This window comes from Prenolepis imparis, unplaced genomic scaffold (assembly GCF_030444845.1).
Source record: "Prenolepis imparis isolate NDT839.2.m4 unplaced genomic scaffold, iyPreImpa1.0 SCAF_5, whole genome shotgun sequence".
Lineage (NCBI taxonomy): Eukaryota > Metazoa > Arthropoda > Insecta > Hymenoptera > Formicidae > Prenolepis > Prenolepis imparis.
In genome coordinates, this window is record NW_028141163.1 from 12,324,725 (window position 1) to 12,347,227 (window position 22,503).

The following is a 22,503-nucleotide window of genomic DNA, read 5'->3' on the forward strand; positions in this document are numbered from 1 at the left end:
TACATTAAAAATATTAATAATAATAATGTTTTTTTTCTTCGACCCGAATGTGAATTCATTGGGCGATCCTATGCCAAAGTGACAAAGAACTTGGCCCATTTTGGGCCATCTGTATATATATTATATAGTCGCCATTCGTGCATCAATTTTTAAAGCATATTAAAATTAATATTTATTATATGTCTATTGATTAATATGTCTTATTAATATGTTTATTGTATTCTGGTCAAGAAAGATTGAATAATGCTGATTACTATCAGATATTGGATCTGCTATCAGTTCCAATATTATGGCTCATTGTTAGTTTTATTAGACATCGCTCATCCAGTTTACTTATTTGATATTTTTTAAAAGCTATTGTGTAGATTATTTTCGATCAATATCGGAAAGCTGTCGAAATTCTCATCGTCATCGAATAGAATTGAGTAAACCTCTGGTTAATACTCTTATCTTCCACTACGCAACTTAAAACTGTTTCCTTTATATTCAATCTGCTCTTAGTATTACAATCTGATGATATACATTTGACTAGTCTTGCAATGAAAGGCAGTATACAAATGCTGCTGCAGCTTTTTTATCAGGCATTAAATGGATTAAAGACGATTATATGCCAAATGTGATTAAAATACCTGAGATTTTTAAGTTGCCATTCATAATTTCCACATATCAGAGTTTTGTGATCACTCGTGATTAGTTAAATTATTCAATTGATTTCCTGTTAACCAGGAATTATCGACATTTTTACAACAAATTCCTCATCTTGAAGGTAATACAATGCGCCTATATTTTTAATTACTGATACAATTTGAAGTATGATTTATATATATAATTCTGTAGATGATCTAAATAATCTATAAAAATGGGCCAAGTTCTTTAAACACAATCAAGTGTGAAGCAATAATATTAAGCGAATCGTTTGTTTCTGTACTCCTCGTGCGAGTAATTATAAAAGCAATAGCAATTATAATGATGATGATGATAATAATAATAATAATATTAATGCGACAGTATAATAGAGACAGTAATATATTAACAATAATAAAAACCATTAAAATATTTGCAAGAATAATCACAGCTATGTATTGCACACGGATCACAGAATATGGAGACAGTATAGCTAGACGTTAGAGAAATAATCTATACAAATAGTGTAAATAGTGCTAAGCTTATATAATCGTTCACACACACGTATATATATTTATATCGTGTGCATGCATACATATATATATATCTATTAATCTATTTTATAGATTATTTCGCAATATGAGTATATGTGTACATGTGTATGCATATACATACACATATTCATATACCATATAACTTACATATATGTACTTACTATTTATTACGAGTACATATATATATATAAATGTATATAATACTCAATTGATAAATATAAATCTATTACTATTACTATAAATACGACAGCGCAGGCACTAAATTACTGAGATATAATTATATTGGACTACCGTCGTTCATGTACTCTTACGATTTTGTTACGGACATTGCAAGTTTTCGATACCAATCTTCTGCGATTAATAAAACATTCGTATAAAATTGCGTGTCCAAACTTGTGTATATATAATTGTGTATACAATCGTAATGTCTTTGGTCATTCTAAAAACAGAATTTTTTTTTTCTATACATCAGATATCTGATCAGAAATCAAGTATCTTTCTCTTGGACATGATAAATGCATATGCAATATTTATTGATCGTATATTGTGTATGATTGTACATATATATTACTGTTTTTAATAAAGTATGTTTAATAAAAAGCATGTTTAGTGATATGTTTTAAACATAAAATCAGAAATCAAATGTATCATAAAGAAGAGAGTTATCAGAGAGAAAAGTGGTGATAGAAGAGACAATAACACTCTTATAGTTGTTAGCAATATTTCTACAATCCTAAAATATATCTTAGAACTTTGTGTGAAATATATGCATATTCTTAGGAGATTACTACAAATTAAATCCACACATATACCGCTATTTTTTAAAGAATCATATCCCTCAATATTCGTTAATCCTTCAAAAATTCTTCTCTTTTCTTACTTTTATCTTATTTTTTATTTTTTATTAATAATGGAAAAACTATGGAATTTTGATCTACATAGTTCCGCGTTATTATAGTAATCATTACCGATGTTGTATTAGCGTTAAATTCGACATACACGTCTACGTGTTTAATAAGCTGAATTTATTTTCAATGTCATCTGTATCACACACATGAGCATCGATTCTAAATTCTAATCGCGTATTTAACTATTTTCGAAATCAATATTAACTCGATAAGAATTACACCGAAGATATATAATTTCGTAAATATTTCTAAATGTGGCAAAGAAAAATTATGACATATATATGAAATAAAATATATTATAATCATGTTATCATTTTTCTTCACACCGCATCATCGCTCATTTAATTCAATAAAAATGCATGTAATGCCTTTTATAATGTGTTTTTTATCATCGTAAAATATATCAGCTATCAAGTTCCCGAGGAAAAGAAAAAAAAATGTTTCCTTTGTTAATATTTAATATAAATATTATAATAAATTTAAAAAAAATAAACAAAAAAGCTTTTAATATATCTCTACGAAAAATTCGTCAAAGCTTTTATCTTCTTTAAATGAAAAACTTTTGCTTGAAGAAATGTTATATATTCGCGTTCTGTGATTGCATATACATAATTAACGCGATTATCATTCAATACGATTGTGGCTTAATATTTATTATATGTGTTTAAATAAGATTATATATAAGAAGATTAAGACGTTTTATCAGCTTATATATATTTCCCTCAAAAAAATCTATAATGCATTGCGAAAATTGCGCGAGAGACAGTGATAACATATAACTTATTAGTTTAGCACTCTTTAGTCACTGATTATATGCGACTGCGTACTCTATATAATATAGCATTATGGATAATCGAGGGAGAATGTCTAAACTTTCTTATATATAATCTTAAGTTTAATTATCATCACATAGCACCATCTTAATAAATCTGGCAACGCTCTTCGTTTTTAATTTCGTACTTTCGAGAGAGAGATGTCACTTGAAATACTCCCCTCTGGTCCCTTTCGCATTGGCTTATCGCGAATCAAGTTGGTATCGTCGCTTTCGATGTAAAGGATTAAACGTTAATATCCCACGATTATCGTCTTTCCGCGTCTATCTATCGATGGTGCAACATTATATCGAGAAAACTTTCAGAGAAAAGGCTTGCGCGTTTGATCGTCTCGATCATCGCTTCGACGTTGAAAATAATTGCCTTTGTTTCTATCAAATCTTAATATAATTTAGACTGCATGTGTGAATCTGATCAGTATTAAACAAGGAAGCTATCATTGTATCAACTTTGTTTTTATATTTCTCTTAATATTAACTGCTGTATGGATGAATAATTTACAATTGCAGTTGCTATTTTCCATTATATGATGATTTTTTTTATAGTATAGTATAGATTATAGATGTTAGTATAGATGTTTCCTCTCTATTGGACTTTTCATGGATTGTTCTGTAAGCGTGTACTGTATCTTTTTAATGTACTGATGGGATACCAATTATATATTATATGTAATTACATATAATCCTCGTTAAACAGAATAATCAATTGCGGTGCTAAAACCGCTTGGTCCGAGAAATATGTTACTTTACAGATTCACACTTTACACACTCATATTGATTGAAAATTGAAACAGCGCGAAACAACTCAATGAAAAACTATGTACATTAATAGATGAACAAACAATAAAATTATATCATCAAATACAAATTGATATGACAATTTCCATCTTTTTTCAACTTTAAGTAATACTAATGCATTGTGATAGCTATTTTATTAATAAAAAATGTTTTTTCAAATAATCTCTCTCTCTCTCTCTCTCTCTCTCTCTCTCTCTCTTTCTCTCTCTCTCTCTCTCTTCCTGAACCTTTTAGGATTCAAATATATATTGAATGTATGTATCGAATTTAAAAATCAATTTCTACTATTTTCATAACTACACAAACATTTTATATATATATAGGTATATATATATATATATATGTATATATAAAATTAATTTTTTCAAAATAAAACTTTATATGAAAATATTTTAATTCTACATTTTTGACGTGCATTTGCAGAAATCACATTTTACTTGTATTACGATTTAATGAGTCTTCAAAATAAAGTTTTTGAAAAACGAAATATACACACACACATACACACAGGTGTCTGATTGTATCAACGCTTGTGAGCAGGTAGAACACAATAAACTAAACAGAAAAGTTCTTTACCATTTTGTGATTTTCGCAATAATCAATGAGAAATTGTAAAAAGATCAGCCAATCCGCGCGAACAGCCTATTGTTGTTACGCGGTTGCTAGGCGCGGTTGCTAAACGCACGATGAAGCGTTAGGATTAATAGTCAAGCGTTTAATTATGTATGTATTGCGCAACCGCGTAATTGTAATGTCTCTTCTCGCTGTGCGAAATGACCGATTTTTTAAAAATTAATTATTGCGAAACGGTAAAAGACTTACATACGAAAGATGATTACCAAACAATCTTTGTGCGTGTGTGTTAATTTTGATTATGTCAACAGAAATATATATGTATATATATATATTTCGTTTTTGAAAAACTTTATTTTGAAGACTCATTGACTCGTAACACAAGCGAAATGTAAATGATTTCTTCAGTAAATGCACATCAAAATATATACACATATTTATAAAGCGACTTATTTCACTTATATAAATCAATAATTTTAATAATATTAATAATTAATTTTCGAACTTGGATGCCCTTATCACTGCTAATCATTCAATTTAATCTATTACGATAGTTTTTATTCGCATTTGCTGTTATTAAAATAGCATAATAGGCGTTTGAATAATCTGTATTACTGATAATTTACATCATTTTATAATGCGCTGTTTTTTCCTCTAAAAATGATTTCTTTATATAATATCTATCAAGATAATGCAGAAAATTAATCAAAAATTATTCTGTTAATCGTCATTCATTAGATATGAAAATATCAATTGTCAAAAAAGGTATGTTAAAAGAATTTTTCGTAATTAACATAACTAAATAATTGTTTTGCCATTATTAAAGCAGCGCAATAAAATTATTTTCGAACTTGGATGCTTTATAACTTATGCCTCAACTTTATTGAGACTTTGACGGTTGAAATTGTCAGTGTTGCGATTTATATGTAATTATTATTTAAGCAAAGTATTTCTCGATGAATAATTAAATTAATGAATATAAAATTTTCAATTATTTAACAAAGTCGAGAGCAACAGACCAATTACTCACGCATTGAAGATGTATAGATAGAGATGATCTTTTATGTAGCGCCATGTATGGTAGCTATACAAGACTAGATAGTGATAAACGGGAATGTCGATCGGACCATTTGCTGCAGCGGAAAGACGATTTATTTATGCCTTTACGTCGATCTCGACGGTGACGTTCTTCGAAACAGGATCGGTGACGTTGTTCGTATGATTCGGCGATTTGTTAGATTTCAGCGAAGCGGCCGAAGCGTTCCCACTGCTGGTGCGACTCCCACGTCGAGATCCTGGTTGTGACCCTGGCGACAGAGATTTTCTTGCTAAAGTATCGCGTGCTTTCGCATGACAGCGCGGCAGCACGACACGAAAAGCCAGAATAACTTTAAGCATGAAGACCTGCGCGAAAGAAACGCATTAGTCAGAGCAAAATAGTCAATCGTTCTAACGTAGGACGAATAGTTCGCGTACCCGCGTGTATAATGATACATGCTATACTGTATCCAGGGAGAGATTCGTGCAGTTTCTGAGAATTCGCGATTTTACAAGCGCTTCATGAGCGAAACGGACGGAGTTTCCGTCTGATCTCTCCCTGAATACAGTATAGACTGTGTCTGTTACTGGATTGAATTTTCTTTGCTTATAGCTTTTAATAATTTTTAATAAACAAATTTTTTTACTTATTTTTAACTTCTTAATAAACAACAAAAGATGATTAAAATCTTATTAAAATTTTATAGAAGTTACTCTGAATCATTATTTTAACAATATAATTATGTCAAATTGTTATAATTGTTGTATTTAATTTCGATAAAAATGAGTAAACAATTCGTTGTGCGAATGCAAGCAATGAAATTTTACTATAGCAAGCAACTATATTTAGCAAGCTTCGATAAACTATATTCAGAGAAACTTTGTCCAGAATAAAATTCGTAAGTTATTATTTAAAAAATTACATGTCCTCAATAGGGCAAATGAAACATTAGATTGTATAAGATTAATTCTATGTCTATCTATTCGTATATATATTTTGTTTGGATTTGCAAGAGAGATCATGTAGAAATAAAATCATTACAAAGTAAAATCAAATTTATCCTCTGAAGAATTTGTCGCAAAAAAATTTTTACAATGGAACGTTTCGATCCATTACAGCAAATATAAATGGTCCAATCCATAGATCGAAACATACATTTACAGAATTAATCAATAGATTCTCATTACAAGAATAGAATGTGCTTTATTAACCATGCCTGGTTTTTAATAACCACATTTTCTGTTAATTAGATATTTAATATCAGAGCCTTATTAGACTTCGTTTTTCACCAATTCTTGCCTTATTAATTAGATTAAAAATTTTGCTTGTGAGTGTCTCAACCTTGTAGATTATTTATTAAGCTATTTTTTTTAAATTTATTGATTTTTACAACTGCGCTAGAAATGTCTCAAAAGAAACAAAAGAGTCATTTGCTCTGTTGGGACTAGGACTTTGTATAATAAGTTGCTTGCTTTGTAAATATAAATGAAAAATTCATACAGCTAACACTCTATGCTGCGAGTGCTGAAAGTGTTAAACGCACCTTGTGAAGCGTTTGGCGAGTGAGGTCTCAAGGAAACCATCGAGGGTTGCCTTGATGGGATTCGTACGCTCGCTCTTGAACCACGTCTCTCCTGAGCGTGTAAGAGTTTATTCTCTCTTAACAACGATACGTTCATCAATCGTGCGTTAGGTGTATTAAAGATGGTGCGATTCTCTCGCCAACGAGCTCTGCAATTTTACATCGAGAATATATTTTCGAATATAATATATACATATACATATATATTTAGAAGTTGAGGAGAAAAAGAAGAAAAAAAAAATTTTTTTCACTTAAACAGAATAAATTTTACGAATAATACATGAGATGTGCTGCATTATAATATTTAAACAAATCTACAGATGTATAATCTATAGATATAAATATGTAATATTTGTACGCGTTATTTACACGAGATAATACACACGAATACATATAATTATATTTAATATTAATTGGATTATTTTGCTTACTTGCTGAAGAGTCTGAGAACGACGCAAATGATGATGAACATTAATGCCATGCCAACGAGAACGCCGATCATCGCTGGATCGATGTATTGGAGATTGGTTGGCTCTTGGACTTCGGCTAAAAACAAAATAGTGGATTAACATTAAAGACTACAGAAATAAAAGTTTGTAAACTTAAAATTCACACATACATGTCTATCCTGAGAACATTAAAAGCTAAATCGGTAGTATTATTGTATTATTGTTATTGATAAAATGAGAAACAATCATAAAATTAAGAAAAGGAATGCATTATAACTAAAAAGTAAAAAATCAGAAATTAATTTAATCAGAGTAATTAAAAAAAAAGTGGTTACCAATTTTTAATTATTTCTATACACACACATACATAAAGGATATTTATTGTAATGATATTTATTATGAATTTTTAGGTATTTGCGATAAACATTTGTGATAAGCATTGATGATTAAAAATATTATATATATAAAACTGTCTATTTTTTTTTTGAACATATATTTTTTAAACGGTCACATTTATGGGTACATTTAATTTAAGAGAGCAAACTCGCAATGTTAATTCATATTTTTTCTTCTTTTATCTTTTTATGCTTTTATATTTAAAAAGGTATTCTTGGTATCTTTGAAAGACATTGAAAGCAGGAGCTTTATTAATCCCACGCTTTTAGTTTTTGCCGAGCCATGTTGAAATATGTAGGTATGTGTATAGACGTGACGGGGATCTTAATTAAAATTATCATATTCCGTTTCTTGAGAATTTAATTTCATTTCTTACCGACGCATATTATAACACCATCAGTTTGGGTCACCGGGATTTTCTCGAAAAGGCAGATACATCGGCTGTCGCGGCATTCCGTTTGGATCACTCGTGCTTCGCATTGTTCGTGGAAGAAACAGGACTCATTCACATTTGCCGCTAAAAAGATTTTTAATTGTTATGAAATTTTAATTTAATTTAATTTAATTTAATTTAATTACTTTATATATTAAATGTTAAATATTTTATATAATATATATAAATTTCAACAAAAAACGTGTATATGTAAAATAGGTCAAACAGCGTTGAGCTTTACTCAATAATTACTCTTTTATTAAGTGTTATAAAAAAAAAAATTATTCAGGATTTTTCGATTTTTTTAATATACATCTATACATAGCATAGTATATATATACATAGCATTATTCCTTACAAAAAAATAAATCGAAAAATCCTGAATAATTTTTTTTTCTACAACACTTAATAAAGGAGTAATTATTGAGTAAAGCTCGATGTTGTTTGACCTATTTTACATATACACGTTCTTTTTTACCTTAAAATATTTCAAGTATTATAAAAGAATCGTAATTCCACATGTTATTAAAAAATAAACTCTTTACAACATATTTAAAATTAGATCGTGCTATATAAGTTTTTTTCAGTTTTGTTGATTTATCATTATTATTTTATGTCTGTTGTACAAATACTATGTTTCATAACAAAATTTCTCTAATAAATATATTATATTTCCGGTAAGAACCCAAACTTACCATGTCCGCATTTATCGAGGTGATTTGTGGCTTCGAATTCTTCTTTGCAAGTACAAAGTTTTTTTTTCGGTTCGCAGTAGGAACCTGCAAAACCGCATTCATTGTCCACCTCACAAACATCGCCAAATTTTTTGGGACCCCTGCCGGATAGATCTGAAAGAATACAAAATGGTTAAAAAGATAAGTTTACAAATATTTTTTTATAATAAACTTTTTATTTTTTATGTGAAACACTTTTGTACAAATATAAAATAAAAACATTTATTAAACTATTATATAATATAATATAATTTAAATTAAATAACAGTATATTGTTTCATTCTAAAAAAAACAATCTTGCATATGCTGAAAATTATCACAAAATACAGACCCTCGTCGCACACAATTTATTATAGTCACCTTTTTATTTTCTCAATTTTATAAATTATGTCAATATTATGTTAATGTAATTAAAAATTTTAGATAAAAATTTTTAGATATAATACATAAAGCATATTTTTATATACTTAATGTGAAATTATTTCTGAAAAGTAGCACAGTGACATTATATAGTTCTGTAATTGACGCTAATATGTGCTGATGCTTATAAAAGATGTGTAATATTATAAAAAAAAAGTGTTGTAATATATATGCTTTTCTGGCAAAATATCGTCGATGATGTTAATTTTACGTGATTAGTTGTTTGTATATTCATCAACTTTTTACTATTATTTTAAATATTAAAAACAATTAACGATATGCTGATATACAATTTTTATACTCATTTTAAGAATTTATCAAATAAAAAAGCAATTATTTTATAAAATGAGAAAGAGAAAGAATCTTCCCTCCAAAGCAATTGCAAAAAAGTGGAGACTTTTATTTTATAAAAATTCAACGTTTAATAAATACAGAAGCAAATTCAATGTTTAATAAATAAATATATATATATATATATATATATATATATAAAGGAAAAAAAATTGTGCTGATATTACTAAGGAGGTTGTAATAAAATGAAGGAGAGAAAGACTTTATTCGTAAGATTAAACAATCCGTTTGCGACTTGAAAATATAGAATTAAAAGTGGCGACTATTCGACGGTTCGAAGTTAAAATGGCGCCAGGCAGGTCAATCTATGTATTAAAAGTGGGTCAGTCCACTACGGCATGTCGCCAATGTTCTCACATGCGAAAACTCCCACGCCTAACATGTCGTCACTACTAGCCTCTTTTTTTCTTTTGAATTACTTTCAAGTCTGCATGCATACGCCCACTTGAAGGCATGCATATATGTGTACACTTGTGCAAGTCTCTTAATTAATCTGCTCAATGTCAAAAGACTTCTCTTATTGAGAGAAAGCGCTTCATTAAACATTTATGGGTTATATATTTATAACTAAAGCTATATAGTAAATAATATTAAGTATAGTAGGAGTAATATATGAAGTATCAGTATCTTAAAATAAAATTAAGTTGTATTAGAAGATGTATATAATTTTATTAGATAAAATGTTGAGAAAATTATTTAACGATTCTGACAGAAAACTTCATTATCTATGTCTAAAAATGAATATATTAATATATTATTTTAAAAATAAATAATTGAAGTAAAATACAAACTTTTATTGTGAAAAATTTTCACTGTAATTTAATGTAATTTTCAATGTAATTTTATTGTAATAAATTTTATATAATAATAATAAAATTACACAGTAAAATTTGTATGTATTGTTTCAGTTGCTCTTTGCTTAAAAATAATGTGATAATTTTCAAATATTGGATATGAATGTTAATTAATATTCCATAGTCATCAATTAATTTGCTGGACATTGAATAAATTCTATAAATATATCTCTCTCTTTCTGTCTGCTTTAATATATATTTTCTTTCGCATTTTTAATACAATTTCCACTTTAGTTATGTAGCATAGGTATTTTTTTTCATATTATAAAAAATTTGATAATTAAGCATTTAAAAATTAATTTTTTTGTTAATATAGCCATTTGATATTTTGATACCATTTTGGTAACACATTTTTAGATATAAGATATGCATAACAATGCATAAGAACATTATCTTACTTTTCTCCTGAAACAAGCTTTTGATTATGATTGTTCAATTATTAAAAATAACAATCATTTCATAGTAACATTTAACGTTTCAATATTTGGTTAGTTAAAAGAAATAAGAAGTTAAATAGAAGAAATAATACATAGTATAAAATATAAATAAAAAAATAAGAATTTAAATATAAATAAATGTAAAAATGTAAATATTAAACAAAAATATTTTTATTTTAAAAATTATTTTAAAAATGCCTATTGCTAAAAATGCTATTTTCTATTTCCTGTTTTAAATAGGTGTCTAAAAAACATTTGATGAAGTAGAAGATTCTGACATTGAATAGCCACAGGTAAGGGAAGCAGGTCAATTAAGAGCCAGACGCGGAGATCAGTGCGCACGAATTATTCTTTCCTTTCAAATATTATTTATTGAACATTTCGACGACTAAACGCTGACATCACTTTACAAGATTTAGAAACGAGAGTGATTGATATTTTTCCAATAATCTTTTATTGAACATATATTACGTTGACGGTTCTCTCCTCGAAGTTCAACATTTCGTGTTATACATATTTAATTCATTCTACCAGATGTTACAGTTTATACTGATGGAGGAGGGAATCGATAATCGATTAAACTTTCTTAATGTAACGATAATTCTAAAAAACAACTTCATACATTTTGTACTGGTTTCACAAACTTATCTTTTCAGGAAAAAATATCTATACTTCGATATCCTATCTATCAAGGCACTGTCTCATTGACAGAGTCTTCCTGCTCTCTTACCGAAACTCCACCAAAAAAATCTTCCAGAAAGTTGAGTGATTAACACATAATAAATGAATATACGCTTTCGTTTATGTTTCGAATACTAAATGAGCGTCTAAAGACACTAATTGAGACGGATAACAAGAGAATAACAAAGAGAATAATAATAACAAAAAAACAAATATAATTTCTGTTACAGAAACTGTATGCTTAAAAGCGCTTTTACGATAAAAGAAGATCCAGAATATGGGCCAATGTGAATATAGTGAACTTTAACAATGAAAAAAAATAGAACATCTATTTTATTTCAACATTTCGTATGTTTCTATATTTTATATTTGAATATATATGCGAACTCGTCCGATAAGTATTCCATATGTTTTCCCACATACGAACTCACTTCTATAATTCACGTTTTATCGATTTATGTATTATTTGACAATTGTTGACAATGGCCTGAGAAGAAATGTTCAATCAATAATATTTGAAAGGAAAGAATAATAATTTGCGTACTGATTTTCGCACTTTTATTTATCATAACTCGCTTCTTCTAAGGATATTCGTATTGTGGATATTGTGTTTTATTCTTGCAAATTGTTTAAAAATTTTTTAATTTAAATTTTGAATTAATTAGCTATTTTTTTATTTAAGATAAGATCAAGAAAATTTATGATATTTTTATAGAATGTTAGACAACATCGAGTATTCAAATAAATAAAAATATATGTTATATTTACAAAAATTAATTTTGATTACAAAGATCTAAAGAAAAACATTATTATGTAACTTTTAACCGATTAAATGCATTAATGTGTCGATAAAAATTTATCAGATAAATATTATATACTTATAAGTTGTTTCTTGATAACCATGCAAATATTAATGCTATTCCTTGTATTTTTTTAAAATTAAGTTTTGCTTGACTGCAAATATTATTGAAAATATTATTTATATAATTCTTATGATAAAATGTTAATAGCGATAAGTTAACGAACTATAGCGATTATTGAATATTGTTTCTGGAATGTAGTTGTATGATTTCTGGAATGTAGATGATTTCGCATGAAATCAACTTGCAAAAATTACTGCAACGTAATTGAAATGTTCTATACTGCATGAGTTAATATTAAAACATATTGATATTTAAAAAGGACATTTAAAAAAGAATTTTTTATAATATAAAAATTTCTTTCTAACAAATATAAGTAATATTAATATTAAATAATAGTATATAAAAAATATTAAAAAAAATTTTTTTCTCATGAATATTAAACATTTTTATGTTTAATATTAAGTTAATGTTAAAAACATTTGTTATAATATAAAAATATTTCATTTATTTTATCAGTAATAAAAAAATCATGGAATTCTTTTTCTTAATATTTACAACAGTTAATTAATTTTAGTACTGAACAATAAATGCTTTTTAAATGTTAATATAAAAAGATCATCAATTTAAACATAGATATATCGAATATCCATAGGATATTCAATACTTGGTTAAAATATTTGATTCATGTTTAAAAAGAACATCCGATTTTAATCCCATTTGTGTTCACAGACATGTGGACATAAACTGGACTTAAAATGTACTTCCATAAGAACGTCCAGTCCACGAACAAAATCACAAAGATAGCACATCAATAAGAAATGTAATATATACGATTCATGCAACTGAAAAATTTCGTAAGGAAGGCATAAGTGCATTTTATTCCTTTGAGAAGATAAAAAACCTGATTTTTTCAAATTAAAAATAAGGGAAAAAACATAAATTGTGTTTTACTACCTTCTTTCTTTGTGAGCGAAGTTTTCTTATATTTGTATAATCAAATATGCATAATTCTGTATATACAAAAAATATGACAAAAAGTTTACTTTTTAAGCCTTCTATCATATTGTACTAGATCGTTAAATTTTTTTTGCACTGACATGAATTTTATGTCAATGTGTCAGTTTCTGAGCTTATCATGGTGGTATTTATGTTGGAAAGAAATTCAATACAATTACTGCAGTGCTTTGAGACGTAATATCTCTGATATCGATCATTCCAGCGAGGCTTAACAATAGACGTCAAGGTGATCTACGCACGCATAAGTGTTGGAAAATTACGTGTGCGGCAATAAATGGAAAGACAAATGCTCACTACTATAAAAGATATAAATCGTAAAAGTATAAAAAAAAAAATTTAATTTAGCATGATTATTTTTGTAAAGTGAGTGTCTCTGAAGTGTCTATTAAACTTTTCTATGTTTGGAAAAGAGCATACGTACAATGTTTTACAAAATTTTGCGAGTTCTCGTATCTCTCCTTATCACGTCTTATCTCTCGAATCTACATCAAGTAGCAAATGTGAGAAGAATATTAACTTTATTTGAATTTTTGCAAAAAAGAATCTCTACAACAAAGCATCAAATTATTTTTATATTTCTTTGTGGGCTATATTTATAACTATATTTATAACTAAATATAATAATACAAATAAATATAATATAAATAATATAAATAAATATAAAAATATAAATAAATCTTTTTACAAGAAGAATTTTTAAATATATATACACGTGTAGAAATATTGCAAGATTACAAGATTTTTTAAAGAGCAATCAGATTAAAAAATACAATTAAGATGAATAAAAAGAGCACAAAAATAAGGATTAATGAGAAAGTGGGGATAGGAAAAGAGAGAAGGAGGGAAGGGCACACTTGAATAATATTTAATTCTTCATTGCTTAATCTGAATTCTAATTAACATAATATTTTTTCATTATATTATGCCTTCTTTAAAAATTAAAATTTTGTTTGTGTGGATTGGCAGAAGCTTTTTTTATGTGAGAGCAGATTTCCTGTTCTATAATAAACAAAGAACGCAATATATGCTTCATGAATATATTTGAAATTTTGTATAATAAATTTTGCCTGAAAAATATAATTGTTAAACTGATTTCAAATGTGCAAATTGAATTGCCTTTTTAATAGCATATCTTTTGGTTTCTTGAAAAATTATTACAATAAGATAGCAAATAAAATCGATTACAATAAGATAGCAAATAAAGTCGATATACATATACAGAATGTCCCAGCATAAACAATCATCCCTTATTTATTTCCTAATTTAAACTAAAGTAAATAAATCATAACAAATATACATGAAATTAAATGATTTCAGGTCAACTATTCTATGAGTATATTGATAAATCATAAAAGTTATTTGTGTTATAGAGAAGAGATGCTATGCATATTTTTTTTACAGTAATGTAAATATATTCCGATATATATATATATATATATATATATATATAATAAAAATTGTACCGCTATTCAAAATGAATGCAACGACGTATGATTTGACAAGATTATTTCAGAAATTATACGAATTTTTTTATTGGCTTGATATTTTATATTGGCTCTAATTGTTTGATCATGCGATAAGCAAGATTATTTCAGAATTTATACGAATTTTTTTATTGGCTTGATATTTTACATTGGCTCTAATTGTTTGATCATGCGATAAGCCAATTTCCGACTTCTTCATTGGCGATTGGATGGATCATCTACTTATATATTTAGTCAATCGTTCATGAAAGAGTCAAAATTTCCATACTCGTAATAAAGTTTAGTTCAAACCATTAATTTCATGTCTATTTGTTATTATAATCTGTTTACTTTAATTTAGGAAATAATAAATAAATGGGAAGAAAATAAAAGTGTTATTACATTCAGGGAATTCCACAGTATGAGTGGGATTCCCTGAATGTAATAACACTTTTTTTAAGTTAGGTCTTGATATGGTGTAATACTGTAATACATGCTACATGCATGACGTAAATAAATAACAGCTATATACGAGGCTGCATTATGTTGTTTATTGATTTATTTGGTGTGTTTTATACTTAGCGCCCTACATAACACAGATGTTACATCAATTACATTATATTCCGAACTATCGTGAACGTTTTATCGTTTTCGATAAAAATAATTTTATTCTAGTCTTGAAGAGGGGAAAAAAAAAAAAAAAAAAAAAAAAAAAAAAAAAAAAATTGTTCAATTATTTAAAGACTTTCTTTATTCTTAGACTTTTACTAATGCTAAGAATCTTTATGATATTCTCAATATTTGCTATTTTAACAGTTTATTAGCTGTTATTAAAATTAGATTAAATTTCTAGGATTAGGATTAGAGTTTTGATAATATAACATAATTTTAAGTTTACAAAAATAATATAAAATGGAATTAAAATATATGCTCAATCATTCTTTTATATGCGTTTTTTTTTCTTGGTAAATATAAATGAAGTACTTTCAACTGAGCGATTCGTGTATAGATATCCATATAGATATCCATCTCGCTGCTTTGCGTGTAATTTGCTATATGTAATTGCTGCATGCGCAAGACACTACCGCCTTCCTTGATATGATATTGCAGAAGATACTCTGATACCTTGCCAAATAGTGTTAAGCAGAGATATCTCCCAAAATATGCATATATCTTTCAATTTTATTATGCCAGATTATACATGGATTTTTCCATTCGTATTACTGCATCGTTTACGTGCGAATTACAAATTCAATTTATTATTTTTTTAATATCCTGTTGCCCTCAGAAAATGCAAAATAGTTGGAACCTTTCTATTTAAAAATGTTTTTTAGATACTTACTTTAAAATAGGAAATAAAAAATAAAATAAAAAGTTTTTAGCAATAGGCATTTTTTAAATGTTTTTTTTTGTTAAATAAAAATGTTTTTCGATTATAACAATGTGACGATTTTGAATGAGGAACCGGTTTTGAGAAAAAGACATTTCTGAAATGATATATGTATATTTTTATAAAGAGACAAAAAATAAAATAATCTTAAAAACTTAAAATAATCTAAATCTGCAGAGTGATACCGAAAATTTAGACGACATATATGTGCCAATTATAGACAATTAATTTAAATTTTAACATTGTTAGTCTCTGGCCCCCTTTATACGCTATTATTTATGTTTATCGATCTGATGTTATTACTGTGTATCATTCAAAATTTTTTAAAATGATATTTTGATTGCAATATGCTATTTCAAAGTAGAATGTGCTTTTAGAAAAAACAAGATTTTTAAAGAGAGAATTTCCTATTTTCTTTCTACAAGGTTTCTTAATTAGAATCAACAAAGCCAGAATGAGGTTGTAATAACAGTGACTTCATTACGTTGTACATACTCGTACATATTATTGATATCTCGATTAATTTTTAGTTTGCAAGAAAAATATAAAAGTAAATAATAAAAATAGAAAATTGATAATGAAAATTATTTAAATGGAAATGTAAAAGAATTTTCGAAAAAATGTATATATTTAAAATGCGAAATACAAAACAGAGGTATTTTACATTTTGTATTTCCATTTGAAATGCGTCTATTTCAAATAATGCATATCTCTGATCATGCTAAATAAGATGTAAATCAAACGTACAACATAATATATGCGAGCCTGTTAATACTAGCTTGAACGCTGTTCTAGGCATATGCAAGAGATACCGATCTTGACTTTGCAAAATCGATAGACAATTTATCACATAATTCGTGCTTTATAAGGCATTTATCTCGTGGGATTATTCTGATTGCACATACGCTACCTGATGCTTCTATTCCGATATGCGGAGACCAGAATCGATATAGGCTTGTTTAAGATTAGTTTGGCACAGTGCCATTATTGAGGTCAGTGCGATCAAACTTATAATCGGACATTTGATATATTGCATTAAACTTCAATGGAATTTTTTATTTCATATCGCACGGCGCAATTAAGCGCAATTAAGCGCAATTAACTGCGCAGAGAGAATTTTCTCTTATTGTTAGAATTTATCTTGAAAATAGTAGTCGTGAGACAATATGGTATGGAAAGAATTTTATAAGAATTTCTCTCATTAATATTTATCACAATAAAAATAATAATATCTATCACAATAAAATATAAAACATGTTTGATTAATTTTACTAAACTGCATAGTAAAATTAATCAAACATATTTTATATTTTATTGTAATAGATATTATTTTTGTGATAAATATATTAATCAAAGAAATTCTCATAAAATTCTTTTCTTACCATATTGTCCCACGATTACCATGATTTTTAAGGTAAATTTTAAGAGAAAATTCTCTCTGTGTATATGATATTCATCAATATATATATTTCCGATGGTCTCTTTCTTTTTAAAGATTGATTCTATTGTCTCTGGCGGTATTTAGCCAACTACTTTGGGCAAGTTTACTTATCTCTTTTTATTTAGTCATTTTAATCGTTTTTTCTGTCGGTTTGGAAGCGCTTCTATCTCTATTCTATTTTTCTACCCAAAACCAAACATCCTATTATACTAAATGTCCTATTACTGACTTTCTTATTATGCTAACTGCTAAAGTGTTAAAGTCTATAAAGTGCTTAAAAGAATAGTCTTTGACAAGCTCTCATTGTCAATGGAGACCAGTGTTCTGTCTTCTATGTATCATTATAACGTTTTTGGTAAGTGTGTATTAGTATTCGTCCTCATCACTATATTGATTGTTAGTGATAAAATATAATTTACGTTACATTAATTTTTTTTGTACTTTAATATCATTTAATAATTTAATATTTTTGTATATAGATAAATTGTTTAAAATCTTTTTATTACGGATTAATTGCAAGATATTATGGAATATTACAAATATTAAAAATTACTATTAATACACACATATCGCGTGCTTGTATCGGACAACTCATTTTCTTTTGCTAATTTTAAAGAAAAAATATAACAAACTTTATTATATTTAATTTCCTCGATCAAGCAGAACTGAATCAAGATTAGTAAAGTGTAACTTTAATGATTCTAAATTTAAATTTAGCAAACTTAAGGTTTTTCAATAATAATTTAAACTTAGATCGAAGTTTAAACTTTGCGCAGAACACATGTGCGCATATAGTTTAAACTTCGATCTAACAATAAGTTTAAACTATTATTGAAAAACTGGCCTTAGCCAAAGTTAAGTTACAAATTAAAAATGCGTATGAAACAAGGAAGAAAATATTTTAGAAATAAAACAATTTATTTCATGAAGATAGTACCAAAAATGTGCACATAAATTTTTTTTAAAAGATATATAAAAAATAAGATTTTTAAAACGTTTTTACTATTTCCGTCTACATTGCTAAAGTAACATGTAAAACTTATTTTTGCAAATTAAACTTGCTCTTAATTTTTTAGAAAGTATTTTAGCTTATGTTTTATGTTGTACATATTCTCTTGAATTAAAGTATATCGAAGCTACGTCAAATAATATAGTTATTTTTTTATAAAATCTTCATTGTTTTTTCTATTTTAATTGAAAATCTGTTTTTGCTCCAAAATTTTTATTGTAAAACCCAACAGCTTAGAAGCTGTTGGGTTGACCCCACCCAAGCGTAGAAACTTATTAAAATACATTCATTAATTAGAGAAAGCATAAGATATATATATATAATATAAAAGGTAGATTTCGCTAAAAACAAATAAAATTGAGAGAACAAATTGTTATAGAGGAGGAGGGAGGGGAGAAATTACATATTTCAATAGTAAATCATAACAACGGGACAATTTTCTGATGTAGAAGTTCACTTGGAACAAATTTAAAAAACAAACAAATTTTTGCTTTATCGAATATTTGCTTTAAGATTTTTAATATTTCGATTTTAATGAGAAAATCTTCAAAGAATATATGTATTGAAAAAATATATTGAGAAAATTCATCAACATGAATAAATTGAAATAAATTAAATGAGGCTCAAATCGTTAACAGAACGTTGAACCAATAGATTTTTAGCATTAATAATAAAAAGCGCAAAATGTTCACATATATAATCTTTTTGAACAAGTGTTAGTCTGGGTGAATCAAGATAAATAAAAGATGAACGTCGGAAGCTAAATAAAATTCCAAAAAAAACAAAATGCATAAAACAATTCAACTGAGCGAAATATTAAAATTAAATAAGCCATTATTTTTTATGGCGATTATATATTATATAAGCCATAATTTTTATTTTAAAGGGGCTTTTAAAAGAATGCAAATGTGAGATCACACAAAAAAGATATTGCATAAACTGAGCGACAAATGTATTTACTTGTTGCCACAATCAATACTTCTTATTCAGAAATATTATACAGTGTTAACAGGCATTAGTTTACTTTTAAAAATATTATTTAATTACAAATTCTTTTTAGACACCTGTTTTTATCTTTATCATTTAGGCATTGATTTATGCTTGCCATTTTTATGCATATATATATATATATATATATATATATATATCATGTAATGTTTGTTATGACGTAGAAGTGTCAACAAATGCAACTTACTTTAAATATGATAGCCTCTTATGCATTTATTAATACTGCATACTCGTTCGAGTGCTTGAGTTTATATAAGAAATGTTTACTTTTTAATCTGACATGATATAATGTCCTTCACATGGCATTATGCATTATGAATGTAATTGCAATACAGGAAAAGATAACGAAAAGATAATGAAATTATATAACAACTAAACGCATATCATGAAGGATAACTTCATCTAATCTGCAAAGTAAACTTTTCCATACACATTTTAATGATTGCATATCAAATTGTGAAATTAATTATTACTTTAATTACATTAACTATTAAATTTTTATTGAAACTATATGAATAAAATTTTAAAAACTTTGATTTATTTCATGTTATTTATTGCAAGAGAATTATGCGATATCTGCTTACATATATTGCTTATATGATATTACTTATGAAATATGACTTTCACATATGTGCAATATCATCACTATGATCTTAATGAAATAAATTTGTTTTATGTTCTCATTCAAAAATAACAATAAAAAAGTTTAAACAATGTCTAAAAGAACTTTTAATTTTTTAGAAATTTAAAAAATATTTTTAGTTATTTTTTAAATTTTGTAAAAATCTTGAGTCTACTTTATTGAACTTGAAGAATATTTGGTAATTTGATGTATTATAGATTTAAAGTTGTATAAATAACACATTGCTATAAAAGATTAATATAAAATTACTCTTGATCTTTAAATTAGATATATAAATGTCAGTAAAAAAACGAAGCTTTTTTCTATCTAAAATATTTTAACTAAAAATATAAGATTATATAAATCTTATATTTTTATTTAATTACATATAAATTTAAATCTTATTATAAATCTTATATTTTTATTTAATTACATATACTTTAATTATATATAATACGAATTAAAGTATAAATAAGCTGCGCAGCCTTTGTCTATTGTCTATTAAAAAGAAATACAGTAACTTATATAATTAACTTTGCAATTTTTTTATTTTAAGGGAAAAGTAGAAAATAGTACTATGTATTAATAATTATCAATTATATTTATATTAATTTAATGCATGTGTGTGCCATGCGAAGGACATTGTATCATGTCAGGTTAAAAAGTAAACATTTCTTATAAACTTTTGCATCGAATATAAAAATATGTAGATTTATAGAATATAGATTTATTATAGACATTGTATATGTATATATAAACTATGTGTATATATGTATATAAACTATGTGCAAAACTTAAATAAAAATAATCATGTAGAAGACAAATTACTATGAAAGTCGATGTTTCTAATTATGAAAACAATGGAACGATTTTTATATACTTGCTTGTTATTTTGAAAACGTGAAAAATGTGAAAATTCCCGCGCGTAATGCAGATCGAAAAAGAATGACGCATAGGATCCTGAACATCGCGCAACTTGAAGCGAATAATAAAAAAGTTCGTTATTACCTTCCACCGTCGTCAACTCCGGCAGACCCAAGGCCGGCTGATCATGGATGATCCAGGTGACCAGAACGACACCGAGCAATCGCACGATGATACTATCGCACCAGAGAGTGGTCCTCGACGATGAGTACATCGGCGATGGGCAGGCTGTCGCGACGACGCGCATTTCTACGACTACTGCTCTCGTTTTCCCGGCCCCACTCCTTACAGCTTATACACGTCGTGTACTCGCACCCTCTACCCTGTATACCCACGCAGGTCAATCCTGCCTGGCCTACTTCCGGTATCACATCTCCAGATTCTCCAGCCGATCGTGGAGATGCGCGCGATCGATCACGCGCATAGGCGCTCTGTCACGGAACCTCGCCTGACCTTATATCCGTAGCTATCTTCACGATCCTCCCCCGCGCCTTTACGACTTCCTTCGTTGTCGTTCAAAGAATAAATATGCCCGATCCTAAATATGTCATCGGATCCTTTTCCCTATAAAGGACAGCGATTCGTATATAGATGGAACAATTCGGACAACGAGATAGAATCGCGTTATGCTCGTGTACACTCACGTACGATTGTGTCATGTAGGGCAGCGAAAAGGCGCGGGCACCAAGCGACGACTCACCCCGCGCAAAGGGTCGTCGCGACGTTCACCGCGCCGATGTTCTGCGCAGTACATGGAGCGCCACATTTTCACTTCCTTTACCACCGCTTTGCGGCGCGGCGCTTCCACCTCCTCCCTCCTCTCCTTTGTTTCTTCCGCCGCACTGCGCCCTGCGGACAACAACGGAGGACAGCGCCTGGCGCTGCCTGGCGCCTGGCAGTGCATTCACTGCCTTCTCGGGAATACTGTCCATCATATATCGCCCCATTGAAGATATATATGCTATCGTAATACATATATGCCATCACCCATCATGAAAAATAAATAGAAATGAAGGAGAAATATTATACGTATAATAATATAATGTAAAGGTATGTGACAAGAAAAAAAATTACATTAAAAAAGGGACATTTTTGAAAATA

General features: G+C 27.7%; 1 protein-coding gene across 3 annotated transcripts; it reads right to left on the reverse strand.

The window, feature by feature from the left end:
- Jus (EB domain-containing julius seizure protein) lies at positions 1 to 22,174 on the reverse strand. Of its 3 annotated transcripts, none has more exons than XM_083039555.1 (7): positions 22,051 to 22,174; positions 21,487 to 21,966; positions 8,884 to 9,036; positions 8,132 to 8,272; positions 7,342 to 7,456; positions 6,872 to 7,059; positions 1 to 5,596 (listed from the first exon to the last, which is right to left on the reverse strand). In XM_083039555.1, the coding sequence occupies exons 2-7, from the start codon at positions 21,647 to 21,649 to the stop codon at positions 5,445 to 5,447; spliced, it is 912 nt and encodes a 303-aa protein (XP_082895681.1). In that variant the 5' UTR covers positions 21,650 to 21,966; positions 22,051 to 22,174; the 3' UTR covers positions 1 to 5,444. The 3 variants fall into 3 exon arrangements, with proteins under 3 accessions (XP_082895681.1, XP_082895682.1, XP_082895683.1); XM_083039556.1 differs by having other exon boundaries at positions 22,047 to 22,162; XM_083039557.1 differs by lacking the exon at positions 22,051 to 22,174 and having other exon boundaries at positions 5,529 to 5,693; positions 21,487 to 22,038.
- Positions 22,175 to 22,503: the final 329 nt, after the last annotated feature.